Below are 20,247 nucleotides of genomic sequence, written 5' to 3'. Positions count from 1 at the left end.
GACCCAAATTTCTTACCAAAAGTTACATCCACCCAGGAGGAAAGAAATTTGCACTGCCTAGATATAAGAAGGAGTCTTATGCATTATCTAGAAGTTACAAGGGATTGGAGGAGGTCCTCTACCCTGTTTTTGTTCTTTTTTCAGGCATAAATAAGGGAAAAATGGCCTCAAAAGGTTCCCTAGCAAGGATTAGGGCAGTTATTTCTCTGGCCTACTCCCTTTCTGGATGTTCTCCTCCTCTTTCTCTGAAGGCACATTCTACTCGTGCAGTCTCTACCTCCTGGGCTGGGAGGGCAAATGTCTCTGTGAGCAAATCTGTAAGGCTAGTCTTCTACCTTTTACTGCCACTATCGGCTTCCACTGAATCCGGTCTCTGATCTTCTGTTTGGGAAGAAAGTTCTGGAAGTTGTTTCCCACCCTTAAGAAAGGTGTTCTCTGTAATCTCTCTCTGTGGTGCTGTCGTGGGGGAAGGGGAAAAATGATGAGTACACTCACCGGTAATCGGATTTTCCCGACCCTACGACAGCACCCTCTCCTTATTCCCTCCCTGGTGTCACGGGTTTCTAGGCAAAAAAAGGGAAAAGAATTGCATAAATTAACCCAGGTTGGAGTTTATTCTGCAGGTTTCCTGTCCCTGGGGGCGGATCCTCTCTCTGTGGTGCTGTCGTGGGGTCTGGAAAATCCAATTACTGGTGAGTGTAATCATCATTATTCCATATGGATACATACAGAAAATGATGTCTGCAGATTTATAAAATTTCACAGACCAAGGAAATGCGAGAATGAATTAGAGATTTAACAAAGTCACAATGATCTCACTGAAGGTGCTCCAAAGACCTCAACGGACATGAAAGTATATGTCCATAGGCCCACTATAAGACTGTACTCCACAAAATGGGACTTTGAGGACTGGCCAGAAAAAAAAAACATGAGAAAACACATTTGGAGTTCAACAAACTGCATGTGGCAGACTCCCAACACACATGAAAAGGTTCTTTGGTTAGAGACTAAAATGTAACTTTTTGGCCATCATGGAAAAGGCTACATGTGGCACAAACCCAATACTTTCTATTATCCCGGTACAACATTTAAATATCTTGGAATAGTAGATCTCAATCCAATCAAGAATAGGTGGCATGACTTGAAGACTACTGTACACAAACACAATCCACCTAATTTGAAGGACTTGGAGCAGTTTTTCCTGGAATAATTGGGAAATAATCAGTGTCTAGATGTTATGAGATAAGAGACATATCCCAAGATACTTGCATCTGTAATTGCAATAAAAGGTGGCCCCACTTTCGGCGAGTGAATGCTTATGCATGTAAAAGTTCTCCGGCTTTGTATCTTACCTAAGGTTTGCGTCACGATAAAAGTTAATTTGCATGTTTAAAATGGCAGGCAATTTAGCCGCGAGGCACTGTGAGTATTTTGGCTACCTTTTTTTAATGAGATTAATCTCACCAATAAAGGAAAGAGCTCCATACTTTGAATTTGTATTGAAGGTAACATTATATGAGGATGCATGTATTGGAGAAAGCTCTACCGGGGTCTCTAGTGATTGGGTGACCTGATGCTTAAACTTTGCAAGAAGATGTGATATGATGATGGTCAAACAGTAGCATGTTCTATCCTCAAAACCAAAATGCTTATTGGGGCTGTTTACCTTTTTAAAGGGCGTTTCTGCCTACACCCCTTTGTCACCTGACCTACTGTGAGGAAGAATACTTAACCCCTTCCCCCACTGCAGCGTTTTGGCTTTTTTGATCCCGTCACTACCTCAATCTGGTCTCTGCCTGTGTAACACCAGCCAAGTGGCCCTGCAGCCAGTGACTTGCTTCAGTCATGACATGTCCTCCATGTCAGAGCATGGGGGACACATCAGCGCTGTGGCTAGTTATTGGCTGCAGTGGCTGCAGGATGTTTACATGTGGAGACCCTAGTGAAGAGAGCTGCAGCGGGGGACCTAAGGAGGTAGAAGAGCAAAAATCATGGGCTATTCTAGGGTGTTGAAGACCTTGGCTGCATCCAGCCAAGTCAAATCCTAGACCCTCTTTCACACACAACCCATTTGAGTCCCCTAATATTATCTGAGGTCGACTGAGCGGGCATAAAGCCTGAATGGCCAGAACCAATAATCTTCTAGTTTAAATTAAGCTACTGCAAAGCACATAACAAGAAATCTTATCATTGGGCTTCCAGATAAATATCATGGGAAGAAAGCTAACCATATGGTGTGCCTTTGTGTAATCTCTGTAAAGCTGGAGATAAGAGTACTGCCTAGTCATGTTTTATGGCTCTTTAATTTGGCAGACATTGACTTGCATATTGTCCTTTCACATGAGTAGATAGGTTGCCCGTAATGAGTGCTGGTCGATATAGGACATTGATTTGTTGCTTTTTTACTTCAATTTTCACTTGGCAATTACTGGCAGGGGGGTTTGAACAAATGATTGTCCTTGCTATAGTTGTTTCAAAATCCTACTCCCGTTGTTACATTGTTTGCTGGCAACACATGCCCTCTTTACCTAGGGAGATGTGCAGCCGACAAATGATCATTTTTACATAAAAGATGTGATGAATGACAATCAACTATTTTCTCTTTGTCATTTTATCTCAGAGTATGTTTACACTGGGAAATGATTGGGGGAAACTGTTTGCTGACTATTCTTTCAGCCCATCAGCAGTATATGTTAAAGGACAGTTTCCTTCTGAAGGAGCACTAACTAACTTGCTTACCTCTTGAGTATTGCCTATGAGTCTCCCTACACCAGCTGACAGCCTTCACACGGAGATAGCTACTGTACATCAAAGGTGTCTCTGCCAGCCAACCAGTATACTGCTCATTACCGACGATGAGCAAGAACCCTGAAAAAGCTGTCTACCGATTGGTATCTTTTTCTTTTGGAGTGGACTCTGGTTTGACTGAAATTCCAAGGCTCTTAAAAGTGAACTTAACACCATAAAATGCAGTGCAATCTGCAGGCAGCATGTTGTAGAGCAGGAGGAGCTGAGCAGATTGTTATATAGCTTTATGGGAAAAGATTTGGTAAAACTTGTAATTTCTTCATTTAAACCTCTGCTGATTCTATGCTTAGAAGTCATGGGTGGTCAGTGATTGACATCTATCTCTGCATGACTAAACATAGAGAGTTGGCTATCAATCAGTAAGTATAGTAGCACTGCCCATATGACTTCTATGCTCAGCTCCTCCTGTTCTGACATGCTGCCTGAAAATGGCACTGCATTTTCTCGATGACAGGTTCCCCTCAAAGGGTTGTCCAGTTTTGACCTGCCACTCTATTCCAGCTCCCTTTATTGGTCTTCCGCTCCTGTAAACTTCCCAGATGGAGGGCGTCATGTGCACCGCTGCACCCTATGACTGGCATTAGAGCTGACGTGTCTCTAATCAACGTGACCCAGCAGTGACGTTCCACTTGGGAACACTTCACCACTAAGGCTAGTCATTGGCTGCAGCTGTGAACGTGACATCTTCTGTCTGGAATTTTACAGGCTGGAGACTGGAAGACTGCTGAAAGGGAATTTAAGTCCTTCCCATTATGTGCGCATGCACAGGAGTCCTCTTAATGCATTCTTGGCTGGTTTGTGGGTACATAGAGGGGGTGAGTATCAACATCTAAATTACTAATCCAGATTCAGCAGCAGGTATCCTATATATGTATTACTGTATACTGTACTTATGGCTTGTCTGAGGTGACAGACTCTCTCTACCGACTTCAATGCTGGCACTATAACTTAAAGGCTATGTACACTTTCTGAGGCAATTTGTTTGATTGTATTTTACTCATTTTTGGCTAAAATCAAATTTTTTAATTGGCCTTTATTAAAAAATATTGAGCTGTTCTGTCACAAAAGGTTAATATTTATTTATTTTTTCTAACTGTGTGACTGCTACTTTCACTTTTGTCCCTGTCATCTAATAAACCTTACCTCTAAACTACTAAGAGGTCATAAACAGTGATAGCCAGTTCGCAGTGTTCGCCAGCGAACATATGCGGGCTGCCATCTTAACTGACAAGTCCGGCGATGCACAGGTAAGCCCTTACCTGTGCCGTGAGCCGGTCTGAAATCAAATGCGGTCACCTGGAGCAGGCAGTTCCGAGAACAGCTGCCAGGGGCCTTCATCTGGCTGTTCTCTGAACTGCCTGCTCCCGGTGACCTCATTGGATTTCAGACCGGCTCGGTAAGGGTGTACCTGTGCATCGCCGGACTTGTCAGTTAAGATGGCAGTCCGCATGTGTTCGCTGGCGAGCACTGCGAACTGGCCATCACTGTTTATGACCTCCTAGTAGTTTAGAGGTAAGGTTTATTAGATGGCCAGTTCAGTGTCCCTGTCATCACTGGTCATAAACATTTATTTAGCCACATTATTATCAGTAAGATATGGATTGAGCTTTAATTCGTTTTTATAATGTCAGAGAGCAGAGATAAGGAGTCCTTCTGCTCCCAGATGACGGAAAAGACGGAAAATCCACAGGCTGCTACTAGAGGATCTCAGCTATGTACAGAAAAAAAGGCTCCATATTTTTAATAAAGACCAACTGAAAAACGGATTTTTAACTCAAAATAAGTACAATGCAATGATAAAAAAAAATCCCCAAAGGTGTATACAGCCTTTAAATAAATAACAAATATGTGATCTTGTTGCAGTTTTAAGAAGAAATTTTCCTTAAAATATCTGTGCTTCTGCAGTACTTCATGTGTTGAATCTTCTTTCAGAGAGCGATTTCTGCAAAGTAGTTTTATTTTTCATTGCCCTAGTAAAGAGTTGTACTAATGGAAGTAATGGGGAATGCCCGTTAATGTGCTGAAATATTGCGCAAGTGCTGTAAGTGCAGAACTAGAGCAGAGTTCAATGCCCGCGAGTGAAAGAAATATACTGTATACCCACAGGTGGTTGGTATAGGGACTAATGGAAGTAAGGGGAAATGCCCGTTGATTTGCTGAAATAGTACGCAAGTGCTGTAAGTGCAGAACTAGAGCAGAGTTCAATGCCCTCGAGTGAAAGAGCTTATGCTTATGCAGTTCTTTCTCTTACCTGAGGCTTTACAATTGCGAACCAGCTGTCAGTTTTCTTTTGCCACCATTTAAGAATAATTGACTGCGATCAATTTTGTGGTGATACAGTACAATAGGAAAGATTGTGGAATGAGTGTTACTTTTTATGAAACAATGTTTTGTGTACGACCAATGCTTAGTGTTTTCTGTATTATTGATTCCTTTGTACAATACTTCAGAGGCACACTGTTGATGTGGTCCGTACATGTAACCGCAGGCTAGGGAGAGCTTAGAATTGTGTGCAATGAAAAATACAACTTAAAGCCTTATTCCCACGACAGTGTCTTTTATTTATTTTTATTGATTTTTTTTCATCCGCAAAAAAAATAATTCAATTGATCAGTGAATAACAGATCGCGTCCATGTGCCTTGCAGGTTTATTTCCTCACCCCCATCAATAGAACGGGCTATGTTGATCCTCTAAAATGGGCCAGAAGCTAGGGCATGTTTTGGCACACAGATTCATTAAAAGAAAACTGGATGTGTGAGTAACCTCATTGACTTGTGAATAACCCCATTGACTTGTATGGGTCTGTGTGCTGACATTTTAAAAAACGGATAGCGTATGGAAGAAAAATAAAGTTGCACGAATAATCTCTTAGGCTGGACAGTATCCAGGCTGAAGAAGCCTGTTATATAGGACTGGCCATCTGTATTTTAGTTTTGGATTGCTCCTCTATTCGTTGTTACTTGCTCCGGGCTGTAACCAGACCTTTTAAATGGACACTCGCAGTTCAGTTTTCCAAGGACAGATGTTTTCTCTGCTGTCCAGCAGCTTTCAGTAATATTCTTCAGGGTTCACAAATTAGAAAGTAGGCAGTCTGAGATCAGTGCTGTCAGTGGGGATTGCTGCCGTGCTAGCTTATGCTGCTTCTTATTCATGCATCCTTTGGAAAACGAATGAGACAAAAGACAGCTTATATGTGTGCTGGGAGAACAGAAGGCTGTTCCATACAGACTTTCTTCACAGCCATCGTTTAGAACAGATGCTGAACACAAGCCCTTTGTGATCTGCTTATACGTGAAATTTAAGATGGCATTGCCATCAACAGAGATGCAGGATGACAAACTTCTGTATAATATATTTATTGTGACTGAATATTCCTCTGCAATAAGACCAAAATTGTCGGTTCACAGTAACTTTGTAGTACATTCATCAAGTATCAGCTAGTATTGTGCTATGATACTGCAGTTTATTAAAAACCGTCACCTGCTAGTAGGTTGGTAAATGGTAGTAGTGCAGTTGTGTAGCGGGATGCTGTTATCCCAGGATAGTATCGGTTTGAACTTACCCTATGAAAGAAACTAAAAAGCATGCTAGAAGATGTATAGAAATGACTTCAAACCTTAATAAGGCAAATTTTCAGAAAATCTGTCATTATTAGGGTACTTTCACACTTGAGTTTTTTCTTTTCCGGCATAGAGTTCCGTCCTAGGGGCTCTATACTGGAAAATAACTGATCAGTTTTCTCTCCATAGAGAGCAATCCGTTCAGGATGTCTTTAGTTCAGTCTTTTTGACTGATCAGGCAAAAGATAAAACCGCAGCATGTTTTATCTCCGGCCAAAAAAACTGAGGACTTGCCTGAATGCCGGATCCGGATTTTATTTCCATAGGAATGTATTAGTGCCAGATCCGGCATTCAAAATACCGAAATGCCGGATCCGTCCTTTTGCGCAGACCGAAAAAAAGGTGAAAAAAAATTAATGCCGGATCCATTTTGCCGGATGACACTGCAAAAACGGATCCGGCATCTCAATGCATTTTTCTGACTGATCAGGCATTTTTTTAGACTGATCAGGATCCTGATCAGTCTTACAAATGCCATCAGTTGGCATACGTTTTGCCGGATCTAGCAGGCAGTTCTGGCGACGAAAACTGCTTGCTGGCTCACTCTGCCGCAAGTGTGAAAGTAGCCTTAGGACAAAGGGGGAGATTTATCAAAGGTGGTGTAAAGGAAAACTGGTCTAATTGGCCATAGCAACCATTTAGATTGATCCTTCTATTTTCCAAAGGAGAGCTGAAAAATCAAAGGGTGAATCTGATTGGTTGCTATGGGCAGTTAGGCCAGTTTTGATAATAGTTCAGGAGGCTAGAAAAGATGAAAGCACAATTGGAAATGCAGCTAATATAATTCCACACCCATGCTCCCCATCGAAATATGAAGGAGAGAAAGGATCCAAAATATTTCACCCCACATGAGGTGCGTCATTGGTTGGTGTCACATTGTTTTTTTGTTTTTATGCAAGCATTTTTTCTGTATTGTTTAGTCAAAAAATAGAAGCTCCAGATGTTACTTTGAAGCACATGGGAAATATTATAAACTGCAAACACAAGCTGTTTTACTCTTTAGTTTCTTTATTGGGTCACTGACAATTTTTTTTATTTTTATTATTGCAGCATGCTCTGTCTTTTGTAGGACATACACATAAAGCCATTAAAAAAAAAAAATCCACGTCAGCTATTTTTGGCCGAACAAAACCCACAAAACAATTATGGTTGTTAGCACCCTTTTTAACTTGCTTTTTTTTTTTTTTTTTTTTTTTTTAAAGATATTATCTGAGTCAAACCTCCCAGAGTGGCCGACCCGCAGTGGAGATCATACTTACCTGGTCCTAGCCAGTAGGTCACTGTCTAACACTTCCTGCCCGACTCGTCCTCTCCTTGCTGCACTGAGATCAACAGGGGAGACGTGATCTGCTTCTTTTTCGCCACAACAACTGGTCACATGACTGATCATTATGCAGTAATGGATCTGTGTAGTACTGGCTCTGAAGCGACTACTGAATAATTGGTTGGTGGCGGTGCATAGTGTCAGACCACTACCAATAAGATATTTATAGCCTATCCTAAGATGTCTTTAAATCAAAAAGAAAAATACTGCAAGGTGACTACATTGTGTATCAGGACGGATCCGTTTGGCTCAGTTTTCACGTGAGCGTTTTTGTGTCCGCCTCCCAAGTGGAATGGAGGCGAAACGGAGCCAAACTTATGAATTGTGAGCGGATCCTTATCCATTCAGAATGCATTAAGGGCAAAACTGATCCGTTTTGGACCGCTTGTGAGATCCCTGAACAGATCTCACAAACGGTGTGAAAGTAGACTAAATCAAATGTATATTTTTCAACATCCCTTTAAAAGAACTGTGGCAATGCGATTACTTGTCCGTAAGATCGTCCATGTACAATCCCAATATCAACAAGAGGGACTAAACTGGTCAGTCATAAAAAAAAAAACGGAGTCTCTGCGGCTTGCTCAGTGTGGTAAATGATCGGCAAATTCAGCAGATCGTGCCATGACATGCCAAAATTGTCCAAACTGGCCAGTCATCTGCCATTTTTGTTCACAGCCAGTCCCTTTATTTATAATATTGTCCTTCTGTATACACAGCATATAGAGATACATACCCTATATAGATAGGGATCCCTTTGTTTAGTTTACTGCTACTGTGAGGGGAAGAGGTTATCAGTTAGTGAAATAGTAAATTAGTGGAATTAGGATAACAGTATGGCAGCTGTATTGTTCTTGCATTACCTAGATTGGGCATCCTCAAACTGCGGCCCTCCAGCTGTTGCAAAACTACAACTCCCAGCATGCCCGAACAGCCTACATGTATCAGCCTACAGCAGGGCATTGTGGGAGTTGTAGTTTTACAACAGCTGGAGGGCCGCAGTTTGAGGATGCCTGACCTAGATAAAGATGCCGACAGAAGAGCATTGCACTTATCAGTGTAACGTGTGATGCTATAATTGAATCACTCATTCATGGCTGCAGTGAATGGTCTGACTAAGAAAGTCAATTGAGACTATGCTAAAAGTCCAACAAACCAAGGAAGCTAAAGATCCAGGACAGGAAGTAGAATACATGGGGTGACTTAGAAAAAATTAATTTCACAAAACCATCCACCAGTTTGTTTGTGAAAAAAATGCAAAAAATATTCACATATAGGCTGGTAATGTCAGTCTGTTCAGTTCCTCTTTCTCTATAAGATGCTGCCTGCAGGTTACACTGCATTTTGTGGTGACAAAAGGACATTGCTTTGCTGTTTCTTATCTGTCCCTGTCAGTGACCTGTGGTAAACCTATTGTGAAGCTTATGGAAGTGCATCTTTACTGAAGCGCTGCTAGTGTCATTGTCAAATGTGCATGTTTCTGGAGATTCTCAGATCTGCAGATCTTTTACTGCACTTTTATATTACACTAAAATGTCCTCTTAGTCTCAGATATAGACTACATTCATCTGCACCGCATATACATATTGCTATTTGAAGGCCATTCCTCATACCAGTGAAGATCAAACACTTAAATGGAAGCTTTACTTTTGTGTTCCTCCACTTTTGTTGAGTATGCTTTCTCTATTCGTTTTACAGTCATTGACTAAAAACACAGACACCAAGAAGAAGTTGTTAGAAAGTTTCATTCGATTCCATGTGTGAATGTAATGATATATGTAAATGATTACAGTATTAGAGCAAAAGGATAAGTTTGTTGAGGAAAACGGTACATTTGAAAGGAGGTTCTTGTACCCTGTTGGGCTGCCTCGACCTTGGATACAAGGTTAGATATTGTTGGGCATGGTGATCTACATGTTCTGTATGGTATACTGTGGCACATAGATGTTGCAGCTGGGCCTGTAGATACTTGCTTCCAAGAAGGCCCATAAATGCTAAATTGGCAATACATCTGGCCACCGGGCAGGCCAAGGAAGTGTTGGAATCTGGCAGAGACATTCCTGGGAAACCCTTGCTGTGTGTGTGAATGAGCGTTATCCTGCTGTAAAAAAATCCCATTTGGAAGCCCTGCCAAGAGAAGCAACACAGGATGTCCTGCACATATCGCTGAGCTGTTAGTGTCCCTCGTACCACTACCAGGGGTGACAAACTGTCATTTGTGATGGGTCCTCAGATATTCACACCAGCATTTGGAGCAGTGTGTCATTCCACAGCAAACACCGTATTGAACAGCTGACCACTAGACCTCCATATTTTAACCCAACACACTTGTAGTCCCCACTCAACACTCCTGTGCCTTCAGGAGTCCCCACTACACTCCTGTGCCCCCAGGAGTCCCCAATACACTCCTGTGCCCCCATTGAGTCCCCACTCAATACACTTGGATATTAGGTGAACAGTCCAATACTCAATACATAGAAAAGGAAAGCTCAGCTCCAGAACAGTGTCTTGAATAAAAGATTAGCAAATTTATAGAATTCAATGCAATATATAAAGAAATACAATACAGGAACTAGTGATGAGCGAATCGACTGCTGATTAAACATCCGAAGTCGATTCGCATAAAACTTCGTTAGAATACTGTACGGTGCGAGCGCTCCGTACAGTATTAGAATGTATTGGCTCCGATGAGCCGAAGTTATTACATCGCGAAGTGTCGCGAGACTTCGGGTAATAACTTCAGAAGTTAATTTCTACTGTTAAAAACCTTTTACCGAACTCTGTGTCGGTTCCAAGTGGTACTTCGGAACCGAACCCAAGTTCGGTAAAAGTTTTTTTACAGTAGAAATTCTAACTAAGTTTTATGCGAATCGACTTTGGATGTTTCATCTGAAGTCGATTCGCTCATCCCTAACAGGAACCCCCGCTAACATTTGTGTCTGGAGGATGGATAATGAAACTGGTAGCTGCTCATGCTTGTCATCAGATCAAACGATCCTCTCTATTGGTAGTCTGTCTGGAGCCTGTTCACCATGTGTGCATGCCTTCATGTAACTGCTGCTCCCAGCACCTCCTGACAGCTAGGTCAGAACATTGTAGATGGCGGGCAGTTTTTTGAAACGACTATCAGTCTCAGTCCAGTGATGCATCCCCTCTCAAAGACTGGGTAAAATGTCTTTAAATGCATCGTAGAAGCATCTCTAGCAGTCAAGGATCTCTCTCTAAGAAGTACACTACCCCAAAGTAGTCTCTGAGAGCGGCACCAAGGGCAGCACTTTCATGCTTTCTTATTTCAAGACCCAGTATGTAATCAGACCAAATCTGTAATCATTTACATATCTGCGACAGGAGTGTATTTCGTAGAATAAAAAAAAAACGAACGAATTTCTACATATACATAATTAAAATGTGTTAGTTGCAGAGTACATTAATAAAACGCATGCATGGTTACATTAATGCTTTCCTTTTTCTTTTTACAGGACTACTTTTATCCAAAATACCAAGGTAAGCGTTACATTTTTTTATGTTTAGATGATAATAGTTGACTTATGGACTGTGAAAACAGAATTTGATACCATAAATGAATGCAAAACTCGTATGTCAAAATGATTGGAAACTGGTTATGTTGAATGGGGGATAAACCAGACAAGTCTAAGTATCGTCAATCTGTGTATTCTTCTTCTGGGATATGTTTGGTGGTGGGTTATTGTTAAGGCCCTGATGTTTGGTCAGATTATCTGCTTTTATGAACCCTCATTAGCGATGATCTGCTAGTGTAAAGGTGCCGCCTATTACCCGATGCACGAGCGAAACGTTTGTTCATTAGGTAATAGGATTGTTCATGCGGGCACCTAAAAATTGTTTGCTGGCAGCAGATTTTGCCGTCTAAACGGCCTCTGCTGCTGGCAAACAAGGATTCTGTATAGGGACAAGTAATGGCATTAGCCATTGCTCCTCCCCATACTGTGGAGGAGATCGCTGCATGTAAATGCAGAGTTCTTCTCCACTGACGAGCAGGCGGTTGTTATGAAGGAACGCTTAGTACATCAGGCCATGTAAAGGGAATGTCACGAATACAGGGGAGGGACACAGAACTAGGTCTCAAGGCTAGGGAGAGGGAAAAGGTCACCTCCTACGAAGCCCCTAAACCTGCCACTGACTCCTGTTAGTATGTATAGACCCTGAAGGTGGGAAAACACATACACCGGAACCTAGACCCTAGGAGCCCTGAAATACCCTAGGTAGTGGCAGAAAATGTGACTACTGGTTCCTTTCCAGGTGAATGAACCAGCGTCTCCCTGAGGCCGAGTAACAACAAGAACAGGGGAACAGCCAAATACTAAGAGCAGTACAACTCATCTTATAGAAAATGGATGAGCAGGAACACAAGCAAGGACCACACAACTCTTCCAAATCTAAGCAGAGAATATCAACTGCATGGTATAAAGTGTGAGACCAAACTAAGTAGGGAAAGCTGTAATGACCACGGGCTGCACCCAACCACAACACTGAGAATCAAGAGACTGTCAGTTAACCTCACGTGCAGTCAGTCTCTCCGATCTTCTAACCTCTGTCACAGAAGGTACCGTGACGGGCCTTTAGAAAGACACCGTTGAACTGAAGGAGACCATTGAAATGTTTAACTTGGGCACAGTGCATCTACACAAAGGCAGTATGACCTTGGATTTCAACTGGGACATCTCAAATGTAGCAAATTTTAAAATGCAACATTTGCTGCAGACAAAAGGTTATACACAATTATATCTGTTTGACATTCCCCAGGGGCCTGAAGCAAATGATGAAATGTGCTCTCCAACAAGTGTTCTTTAGTGACATGAAAAATTGCTGTTTGCTTTAGGAAGAACTGAAGGAATATACAGTCGTGGTTTGTCTTACCAGGGCACTATGGCAAATGTACAATGTAGATTTTCTTGATATCCAATTTTTTACCCATGGAAAAACTCCTTGATAAATGTTTACCCCTCATGGGTCTGTGTGAAGGATTGACAAAGACCCAATGAGGGTTGAAACCTTGCAGATTTACACCGCACAGTTTTCGGGCAGATTATCAGGAACGAATGTTACTAGAACACTTGTTCCTGACAATCTGCTCATGTAAATGTGCTGCCGATCACCTGAGGAATGAGAAATGCGCTTGTTCATCGGTTGAAATGATCTTTCATGCAGCATCAGCGTTTCTGGGCAGCAGATTGTGCTGTGTAAAGAGCAATCTGCGGCCCAGAAACAATAAATCTGTGAGGACCGCCATCGATTGTCCCCAAAAAATGGAGGCGATAGCTGCATGTAAATGCAGCTTTTTACCTCCACTGTTGTGTTTAGGTTGTTGTAATTTTATCAGTTTTTTTTTTTTTTGTAGTCGGTGTTACATTTTAAATCTGTGTTACTCGTTTGGGCATCCATGCTTTGTTCATTTATGTTTAAATTACCATATTGAATTGGCTGCATGATATGAAACCTTCTTTTTTCAGAATGCATCCGGAGGTATTCGTTTTTAGACAGGAAAGATCCAGGCCTCTCTACATGTATCCACAGTAAGTGATGTTTTACTTCAAACACTTTTGGTCCTCTGTGAACCTAGAAAAACAGTTTTTGACCCACTGAGGCAGATCTACTATTAAAAAAGCATAATTTTTTTTGTTAAACTTTGTGCAATAACTGGCATACATGCTGTGCAATGCATTTTTTTTTTCTAACCTTTTTGCCCTGCAAAATGTGTCTCCATGTGCAAACATTTTGGTGAATTTTTGGAATAAAACAAAGCCAACTAAGGCTAGTTCCACACTAGCACTAAACAGTTCTGACAGGTTGTTCCTCTACCAGAGTCCTTCGCTTAGTGCCCTGGAGCAGGGGGTACTTTGACGTTTGGACATGTGTCTACTTTCCCTATGCTAAAAGGTTAACATGCACTTTTTAATGCCTCATTTACACGTCAGTGTTTGATCAGTGATTTCCATCAGTGATTTTGAGCCAAAACCAGGTGCGGCTCTAAACACAGAACAGGTGCAGATCTTTCCATTATATCGTATCTCTGTGGAGGCTCCAGTCCTGGTTTTGGCTCACAATCACTGATAAGGATCACTGACCAAAACACTGATGTGTGAATGAGGCATAATACTGTGTAACTGCATTTTATATGGTGTGAAAAATATCCTGTTCATTATCACTGTGTTTACATATCTCTGTGGAAAGGGTTAATGAACACTAAAAGACTGCTAGGACTTTGAGAAGCTGGTGATTTTCCATAGCTGCCATAGAGTTTGAAGAAGACCATGTTTTGGTGGGGAAAAAAACAGACGTTGTTTACCGCCAAACCCAGACAGACTGACCTTGTGACTGTCTGGTTTAGCTTTGTTGTTATGTCTGGAAACTTGTTTTTGTCTGGAAATACTGCTGTATCATTGCCACTGAGTATCATTGAAGCTGTAATGTAAGTCTGAGAGTCGGAAAGTGTTACAATGTATCTGTTTGTGCTGAGCTTCTCCACTCCACACTTCCCACTACAAGGTTCCAGTCTAGCTAAAACTGTATATAAGGAGAGCACTCTAGTTGGCTGCAGTTAAGGAACAGTGCTTGGAAGAGGAGACTCTGCCAGTCTGCATGAATGACCAGAAGAAGATGCTGACATGGAGACGCTGAGCCTCAGACCATGGGTCCCTAGCCCTGTGACCAAGGAGCCACCCAGACTACTGAGCTACAGACCGTGGGCCCTTGACCAGGATACCAGCCTTCTGAGAGAGAGGAATAGCTAGCTTAGGCCATTCCTCAGCATCAAACCCTTCTTCTGCCAGGGAGGAGATTGAAGAAGCCAGTCCTATGCCTCTCTATTGTTTTTCACCTGAATCCCTCCAGTAAAGAAGCACCCTGGTTTATTGTAGATCCTGACTCTGGACTTATTTCACATTGGAGTGCACCTCGCCTTACGATCCCTTTCAGAGAGCAGCAACACGTGGTGACACCTCAACAGTGTCCGGAGGACCCAGTGTAACGTTGGGGCCACCCTAAACCTGGCCACTGCAATCACACCCGGAACAGCTGGAATGTGCATGGCCCTATTGACTATAATGGGACTCTGCTGGGAACCGACCTGTTTCCGGCATTAGGATTCGTCCCGACAGCTACCACAGCAAGCAGTGTTTTTTGGTCTGGCCGTCTCCCGGCATTATTTCTGGAAACAGGCCGGATGCTTGCCAGGTCCCATTATAGTTAATGGGCTTCGACGGGGAAAGGTAGTAACCAGCTATGCACTAGTGTGGAACTAGGTGGCAAGACAGTCCAAAGATGTGATAAATTTATCATCCAGCATCAGCCACTATGATAAATCTGGCTCAGTTTAAGACTGTCTGAGTTTACACTCTTACTATTATACAGTGTTAGTAAACCTGGCCCACTGTATTACATTTTAATGCAGTGTTGGCCAAGTATAGTCTCATAGAAATTCTTTCCCTTGGTTGCTACGAGTAAGTGATTTTATAATGTTTATAATCTGTCATCTATATAACAGTCTTGGGGCATTTGGTGTACATCAAATAGATTTGTATTCAAATAGGTTATCCTACAAAATATATTTAACACCGATTCGCAGGAATTCTTCCTTAAAATCTGAGGCTAAAAAATATGCACCAGATAAATTAGTTTATAGCTTTTAATTGATGATGATGAATACTGGCCAAATGCTGATAAAACACGAAGTTGGAAGAATTCAATGTGGATGTCTTTCAGTCCGTATTTTATCCACTAGGGCGCCAGTTGTTTAACTTGGTATGAAACATGACTTGATCCAGAAAACTGTGTGAAACAGTATGATATCAAATCAGAGCTTCTGTATGTAATTGTTGTTATAAGTGGCTCTCGCTTATGTCAAGATATTTTGTTGATATTGGAATTTGCTCAATATTCACTTGTAAAAGCTCATTCAGCAAATATCTCACATTCCACACTGATTCACCAGTTCCTTCCTCCTTTCCCCGAAACTCATGGTACAGCTGCACAATAAGGCTTCCAATCTGCATTGTTGACTGCAGAGAGGCTGCTCCTGACGAGGGATTAGCTTTCTGCTAGAAGAGACCCTTGTGTCTTCACACGTAACAGTAGAGGTGCGGTTATAAAGGAGAACTACACTTTTTACAGCCGAAACACATTTATTTAAAGAAGTAGCCCCACAAATTTTTATTTTTTATTTTTTTTATTCTCTGGCTTATTAGGAAGGTACATGATGTAGTACATGAAGTTGGAGTCAAGGTAATCTTCTTACCGGTGGCTGTAGTTGCGTATTCCACTGCCTTTTGATCCTTAGCTTCATCATGTGACTAACACTCTGACTCTGACACAGGGGAAGGTTTACTGATCAAATGCACTAAATACTGCCACAGTTTGCACCAGAAAACCAATGTTCATGCTTTGCAAAAGCAATGCTTTGTGAGAACCAGAAGGGAGTGGATTACTCACAACTACAGCCACCAGATTGCTTCTGTAACATATTTCTGCATCAAACTGCATCAAAACTAATTTTTCCGGTGTGGTTTTGACCACTCCTCGACTGCTACGTGTGAAGCTCCTGAACATAGACTTTCTAGAAGATCTACTAAACTGTAAAACAGTAAAATGCACATGCAACCTAAATTAATTTATAAGAGGGGTTTGCAGTAGGGGTGGGCGATATGCACTTAATGAATTTGTGCAATGGTACAGATTTTGTCTATATCGCATATATCGCCGGACCGTGATATGACCACGGAGCGGTAGTGAATTGAAGAAGCTTCTCACTCACCGCTCCGTGGCCTCCCCACTCCACAGTCCGCACTGCGCTGCACTGGCCAGGACCTGGCGTGCACACAGCGTCAGCCCGCTGGCTGACTGTGTGTGACGTCAGGTCCCGCCCAATGCATGCTGGGAAGAAGACGCAACACCTGCGGACTCGATCAGCCGGGGGGGGGTCTATTTGCAAAGGATGGCCATGGGGCTGATCTGATGGCACTGGCTCTGGGGGACATGTCTGATCAAGGCAAATGCCATGGGGCTGATGGCACTAGCTCTGGGGGACATGTATGATGGCAATTGGCAAATGCCATGGGGCTGATGGCACTGGCTATGAGCCCCTGGGGGACATGTATGATGATGATAATGGCAAATGCCATGGGGCTGATGGCACTGGCTCTGGGAGACATGTATGATGATGGGTAATTCCATGGGGCTGATGGCATTGGCTCTGAAGGATATGTATGATGATGACAGCAAATGACATGGGTCTGATGGCACTGCCTCTGGGGGACATGTATGAAATTTGTGTTTTACTAACACATCTTTACATTGTTTGGAAAAAGATCTGTTACACAATACACATTAAGACCTTTTTAAAGTTTTGTATACATACAGAAGAAAATAATATATCGCAATATATATCACACATGCTTCAAATTATATCGCAATATAGATTTTAGGCCATATCGCCCACCCCTAGATTTCCAGCAAGGATAACCCACTAACCAAATGACTACTGGCAGCCGCCTGTCTGTCTTGATGATAAGTATAAGGTATATGGACAAGGGTTCTCCTGGCTGATAACCCTTCAATTAATTGTTTAATCTATTGTTTTGGTGACTTGAACAATTTGTGAAAGGATTTCAGTGCTACCCATAGCTTCCATACTACAATAGCATAGCGGCACTATATTTTTCAACTGTAGGCCAAGTTCAGGTGTGGTGTGCAGATTTCACATTGAAAATCCACAACAAGGTTTAGTATCATACTAGTGGCCACACATACACTAACCTAAAGAATTATTAGGAACACCTGTTCTATTTCTCAATAATGTGATTAACTAGTCAACCAATCACATGGCAGTTGCTGCAATGCATGTAGGGTTGTGGTCCTGGTCAAGACAATCTCCTGAACTCCAAACTGAATATCAGAATGGGAAAGAAAGGTGGGCTACAACAGCAGAAGACCCCACCGGGTACCACTCATCTCCACTACAAATAGGAAAAAGAGGCTACAATTTGCACGAGCTCACCAAAATTGGACTGTTGAAGACTGGAAAAATGTTGCCTGGTCTGATGAGTCTCGATTTCTGTTGAGACATTCAAATGGTAGAGTCCGAATTTGGCGTAAACAGAATGAGAACATGTATCCTTGTATCATGCCTTGTTACCACTGTGCAGGCTGGTGGTGGTGGTGTAATGGTGTGGGGGATGTTTTCTGGGCACACTTTAGGCCCCTTAGTGCCAATTGGCCATCGTTTAAATGCCACAGGCTACCTGAGCATTGTTTCTGACCATGTCCATCCCTTCATGATCACCATGTACCCATCCTCTGATGGCTACTTCCAGCAGGATAATGCACCATGTCAGAAAGCTCGAATCATTTCAAATTGGTTTCTTGAACATGACAATGAGTTCACTGTACTAAAATGGCCCCCACAGTCACCAGATCTTAACCCAATAGAGCATCTTTGGGATGTGGTGGAACGGGAGCTTCATGCCCTGGATGTGCATCCCTCAAATCTCCATCAACTGCAAGATGATATCCTATCAATATGGGCCAACATTTCTAAAGAATGCTATCAGCACCTTGTTGAATCAATGCCACATAGAAATAAGGCAGTTCTGAAGGCAAAAGGGGGTCCAACACCGTATTAGTATGGTGTTCCTAATAATTCTTTAGGTGAGTGTATACAGTACAGACCAAAAGTTTGGACACACTTTCTCATTCAAAGAGTGTTCTTTATTTTCATGACTATGAAAATTGTAGATTCACACTGAAGGCATCAAAACTATGAATTAACACATGTGAAATTATAAAAAATATCAAAAAAAGTATGAAACAACCGAAAATTTGTCATATTCTAGGTTCTTCAAAGTAGCCACCTTTTGCTTTGATTACTGCTTTGCACACTCTTGGCATTCTCTTGATGAGCTTCAAGAGGTAGTCACCTGAAATGGTCTTCCAACAGTCTTGAAGGAGTTCCCAGAGATGCTTAGCAATTGTTGGCCCTTTTGCCTTCACTCTGCGGTCCAGCTCACCCCAAACCTTCTCGATTGGGTTCAGGTCCGGTGACTGTGGAGGCCAGGTCATCTGGCGCAGCACCCCATCACTCTCCTTCATGGTCAAATAACCTTACACAGCCTGGAGGTCTTGTATGAAAAATAAATGATGGTTCAACTAAACGCAAAACCGGATGAAATAGCATGCCGCTGCAAGATGCTGTGGTAGCCAGCAAAGCACCCCCACACCATCACACCTCCTCCTCCATGCTTCACGGTGGGAACCAGGCATGTAGAGTCCATCCGTTCACCTTTTCTGCGTCGCACAAAGACATGGTGGTTGGAACCAAAGATCTCAAATTTGGACTCATCAGACCAAAGCACAGATTTCCACTGGTCTAATGTCCATTCCTTGTGTTCTTTAGCCCAAACAAGTCTGTTCTGCTTGTTGCCTGTCCTTAGCAGTGGTTTCCTAGCAGATATTCTACCATGAAGGCCTGATTCACACAGTCTCCTCTTAACAATTGTTCTAGAGATGTGTCTGCTGCTAGAACTCTGTGTGGCATTGACCTGGTCTCTAATCTGAGCTGCTGGTGACTCGATGAACTTATCCTCCGCAGCAGAGGTGACTCTTGGTCTTCCTTTCCTGGGGCGGTCCGCATGTGAGCCAGTTTCTTTGTAGCGCTTGATGGTTTTTGTGACTGCACTTGGGGACACTTTCAAAGTTTTCCCAATTTTTCGGACTGACTGACCTTCATTTCTTAAAGTAATGATGGCCACTCATTTTTCTTAGCTGCTTTTTTCTTGCCATAATACAAATTCTAACAGTCTATTCAGTAGGACTATCAGCTGTGTATCCACCTGACTTCTCCACAACGCAACTGATGGTCCCAACCCCATTTATAAGGCAAGAAATCCCACGTATTAAACCTGACAGGGCACACCTGTGAAGTGAAAACCATTTCAGGTGACTACCTCTTGAAGCTCATCAAGAGAATGCCAAGAGTGTGCAAAGCAGTAATCAAAGCAAAAGGTGGCTACTTTGAAGAACCTAGAATATGACATATTTTCACTTGTTTCATACTTTTTTGATAAGTATATAATTCCACATGTGTTAATTCATAGTTTTGATGCCTTCAGTGTGAATCTACAATTGTCATAGTCATGAAAATAAAGAAAACTCTTTGAATGAGAAGGTGTGTCCAAACTTTTGGTCTGTACTGTAGATGGTAAACGGATTGTCCGGCCTACAGATATTGATGACCTATTCTCAGGACAGGTCATTAAAATCAGATTGGTGGGGTCTGACGCCCAGCAACCCTGCTGATCAGCTGTAAGGGCTGCAGGCCTCATTCTTACCCTTATCCACTTTTTAGTTTCAAAAATCATTTATTGAAGATTATAGCAATAGAAATGCTTCAATATATTATTACAGTCTGTATAGAAAACAGAAATTCAGGCAATGCCAAAAGTTATTAGAAATACATCTGAGATCAC

General features: G+C 42.2%; 1 protein-coding gene across 3 annotated transcripts in view; it reads left to right on the top strand.

The window, feature by feature from the left end:
- GAS6 (growth arrest specific 6) overlaps nt 1-20,247 on the top strand; it is an 85,094-nt gene that overhangs the window by 23,527 nt on the left and 41,320 nt on the right. For all 3 annotated transcript variants that reach the window (XM_044287336.1, XM_044287335.1, XM_044287337.1), the window contains 2 exons: nt 11,230-11,254; nt 13,240-13,302. In XM_044287336.1, coding sequence (XP_044143271.1) covers nt 11,230-11,254; nt 13,240-13,302 — 88 coding nt within the window. The remainder of the gene's footprint in view (nt 1-11,229; nt 11,255-13,239; nt 13,303-20,247) is intronic.

This window comes from Bufo gargarizans, chromosome 3 (assembly GCF_014858855.1).
Source record: "Bufo gargarizans isolate SCDJY-AF-19 chromosome 3, ASM1485885v1, whole genome shotgun sequence".
NCBI lineage: Eukaryota > Metazoa > Chordata > Amphibia > Anura > Bufonidae > Bufo > Bufo gargarizans.
This window is presented reverse-complemented; position numbering and strand designations above follow the sequence as displayed.